The following is a 3,729-nucleotide window of genomic DNA, read 5'->3' on the forward strand; positions in this document are numbered from 1 at the left end:
TTGCCCGACGGACAAGTGCTGTGCTTTCCAGCCAGTTCCGACAATTTCGTCTTCTTGTCCTCGGCAGCGTCGATCTCCTTAAACAATTTATCAGCCTCGTCCTCAGATTTCACCAGGATATGGAACGCGCGGGCACGAGGACCGCCCTTGCTCCCACGGGCACCATACGCCATGATAAAGATGAGGATAATGGGGCCAAGGAAAGGCATAATCTTTAGCAGCGCCTGCTTGAGATCGCGGTACTTGTCTGGCTCCTCCGTGCCATCCAGACGACGGGAGATCAGCACGAGATGCCAGCCGAACTGGGTCTTGACCTTGTGCACGACGCCGATCTCGCCCTCAAACGCAACCTTGTCGAATTCAGGCACCATCTGGCCGCGGTCGAACGTACCCAAGTCACCGCCCTTGCGGCTGGATGGACATTTGCTGTGCTCCTTGGCGAGCTGTGCGAACTTAAGGAAGAGGTTGGAGGCTTCTCCCAGCTGCACACTCAGGTCGTCGGCCTCAGCCTCCGTGTCTACGAGGATATGGCTAGCATGCGCCTGGATGGCGACGGGGGCGGCGTCTTGGCCTGCGACGGAGGCGATGCAGCACAGCAGCACCGTCGCAAGAAGCGCTAGGACTTTAGGCGCCATGGCAAATGATCGATAAGTGCTTCGCTCGGTCGATTTGCTAGTGACGTTGAGCTATGGAACTTTTGTCCCCTGATTGATACGTGGCGAGAAGATGCGATTCATGATTGGATGATATTCGAATTTATAACAAGTTGGGATTCGTGAAAATTTGAAATTGAACAAAATGCGAATTTCACCGTCGCTGTTTGCCGGATTGAAATCATGGGTCCGTTAATAAACGTTTGAATTGCGCAGTTCAAAGGCTGAAACGCCGATAAGTTTATAGGCGCAACAGCAGCTTTGAGCATTTAACTTACTTACAATCAGTGAAAATGATGAAGTCATTCCCTGGGCGCCACACCACATCATCTTGATCTCACGGGGCCCGCAGGAGTCGAATGTCTCTTGCTTGAGCTCACGCGAACCTGTGTCCCTGAGTTAAATGTTGTCGAAATTTATCGGATTAGACTGAGACCCAATTTGTATTAGCTTCATGGACGCGAACGTTGATCATGCTAGCGGCATTGCTTCTGAAAGTTTGTAGTTCTCTGCGCTAGCCGAATACCATGTACACGACATCGCATAAGTTAATGTTCCTTGCTCTGGGTCGTAATGCCAGCGGAGTAGAAGCTGATTAAAAGTTCGGAGGAATTTACGTGGTACCAAACGAGCCACAAACCGTAATACAACGGCGGTAGCTTGGTACACGTGCTCGCCGTAGAACAAATATCCTGTGAGTAGTATCGCCTCCACTGTCGAGCACCGTTTATCCCTGTAAGTGACATAAGCAAAGTCATTGCAGTCCTTGAAGAGCCTCGTGAACGGTACACCGAGACAATTCTCCTCAAACGTCGTCATTATCTGAATTTTCATTCCTTCTGGTGTACTCACGGCACTGTTGACACGGTATTTACTTGCTCCTCGACGCTTTTGGCACAGCTTAGTCACTAAAGTGATACAATTCGTCAGTAAGCCCAGAGCTAGAGCAGCAGCAGTGATGACAAACCCCAAGTTCACGATAAAGACGTAGCACGAATCCTTCAAACCGCAATATTTCGCTCCTCGTGCTGACGTTAGTCGCAATAAGTCACCATTTGGGTCGCCAATAAATGATAGCGAGGTGTATCTGAAGAACGATAATACACCAGCCACGCAGCCAGTTGCCGTGAGAATTACCACTTCCCACAGTAATCGAAAGTCTCGGTCGAGCGCCTGCTCTCCAGCTCGAGCCTTGATGACATTAATGAACGAGTAAGAGAAGGCGAAAAAACTTAGCGCGAGGTTCATAATGGAGGCACTAGACAGCGTTCCGGTTGATAGTCCGAGGTAGTACATGTCCGAGTTGAACGCGAAGTGATACATGACTTGAGCGAGATAGGCAGCTTGCATACGCCCGTTCTGGCAGCGATACGCCCAAATCTGAGATAGCAACACAGAGCGCTTGGAGGACATTACCTGGTAGAGACTAACGATGCCCATGAGCAGGATCTGAGCGACGATAGCACCTGGTAACATACTCAAGGCTACGGTGTCAGCATATCGACTGCGGAACACGCTGATGATTTGAATTACTCGCGTTGGATCCGCAGCAGCGAGGGAGTTTGTGTACGTACTCCCACACTGTGTTGTACATGTTGTGAACGCAAACGTCACCAGTTGAACACACTGGCAAATCATCGGGAGATTGTAACGTCAGTCCATACGAACGCCAGTGATCGATTAGCGTACATCCATCCTCGACGTAGACCCCAGTAGTATTCACTACACGAACTCGACAACCAGAGAAGAACGAACGCAGTAGAGGCTGAATCCGTGAATCGTTGGTACTGTCTTGATGTAACGCGAAACGGTAGGTAGACTACTACTCTCAATCTCGTAAGGAAACTCAAGTCGATCAGGGACAACCGCTAATAAGTCTTCTCCGTTAGTTGCATAGGCTAATTTAAGGCCTACAATCCCCTGGTTTGGGATATCAGGACGACAGTCTGCATAATCCGGATACGTGTTGAAGTCAGCAACAGAGATAGATGAATAATCTGCACTGTTTTTGCTCGTCTGAAACCTGTGAAGACGCAAAACAACACCGAGATTCCAACGCGATTCACACTTTTCTTTTTGCTCCACAGCCACTTCTAGCGCACGCTTCATCTGTGGAGCCAATGCCAAATTCAGTGTGTTAACCACGCTTAGTATCCCTCAGGTGTGCTACCAATCGCAACGTTAGGAGTCCCCCAGTCGTTCACAGCTCCAATTGCGACAGAACATACCGCCCCATCATGATCCAGTTTATCTGCGAGTGTTATCTCTTCAGAGGTTAGTTTGCTGTAGTCTCCTGCTGCCGCATCAAGGTTGGCCACTACTTGAGAGTTCTCGTAAACCGGCATACTGATAATTGCGTCACTACCGAAAGCGCCAAGCTGGATTAATACTTTACGGCAGGAAGAGAGACAAGTGTGGCAGCCTCCACGCATGATTGGGTCCAGTTGGCTATAGGCAAAGTAACTGTGTTTGGCATCAATGAAAAATGTGGCGCTGGTGAAGTACCCGGTAGTGATACAGACAATGGCTACCACCAACGGAGCGATCACGCATCGTCCAGTGACTCCACACACGGCTAGTAATACCGAAGGATGAAGGGTCGATCTCCAGTTGCGAGTGCTCTTCTGATGCTCTTGCTCGGCATAGTACTGAGCGCCCCAGCTAGTAGTCCGAGTTCGTTCGTCCATCGCCACCATGTGAGAAGGAGATCGATCAGACGGACGGAGATTGTGGCGACCAACGCGTAGACGTCAACTTATTTTTAGCAGATTGAGCATTCTAAACTATACTAGGTATTGATTGTAATGATATTTACTTTAGTGGTCTTTAGCATAATGTTTATAATGACGGCCTTTGTGATGGGAATCAGATCACATTTATATTTCATGCTATGATTGGGCAGATGTTATGGGTACGGAATCAGCTATTCATGTTAGCGCTTTTGCAATCGATTCAAAGTCGATTGTAAAGCGTCCCGCAAGATAATTCCTCCGCTCTTTTAGGTATTGTCGTGTAAAGGTTTGACATCATTGTTGAGAAGGCAGCATCAAACACCTTGTCGGCAGTGGGGATTTGA

At 48.9% G+C, this 3,729-nt stretch overlaps 2 protein-coding genes across 2 annotated transcripts; both read right to left on the minus strand.

The window, feature by feature from the left end:
* Nucleotides 1-214: 214 nt before the first annotated feature.
* Nucleotides 215-635, minus strand: PITG_20141 (PpiC-type peptidyl-prolyl cis-trans isomerase, putative; the record flags this gene model as incomplete). Its single annotated transcript, XM_002895880.1, has 2 exons — nt 215-227; nt 304-635. 2 exons carry the CDS (start codon nt 633-635, stop codon nt 215-217), a joined length of 345 nt encoding a protein of 114 aa, XP_002895926.1.
* Nucleotides 636-1,124: 489 nt separating this feature from the next.
* Nucleotides 1,125-3,340, minus strand: PITG_20142 (uncharacterized protein; the record flags this gene model as incomplete). Its single annotated transcript, XM_002895881.1, has 5 exons — nt 1,125-1,457; nt 1,518-2,169; nt 2,228-2,418; nt 2,463-2,809; nt 2,878-3,340. The coding sequence occupies 5 exons, from the start codon at nt 3,338-3,340 to the stop codon at nt 1,125-1,127; spliced, it is 1,986 nt and encodes a 661-aa protein (XP_002895927.1).
* Between the last annotated feature and the right edge of the window lie 389 nt (nt 3,341-3,729).

Source organism: Phytophthora infestans, genomic scaffold, assembly GCF_000142945.1.
Source record: "Phytophthora infestans T30-4 supercont1.124 genomic scaffold, whole genome shotgun sequence".
NCBI classification, from domain to species: Eukaryota; Oomycota; class Peronosporomycetes; order Peronosporales; family Peronosporaceae; genus Phytophthora; species Phytophthora infestans.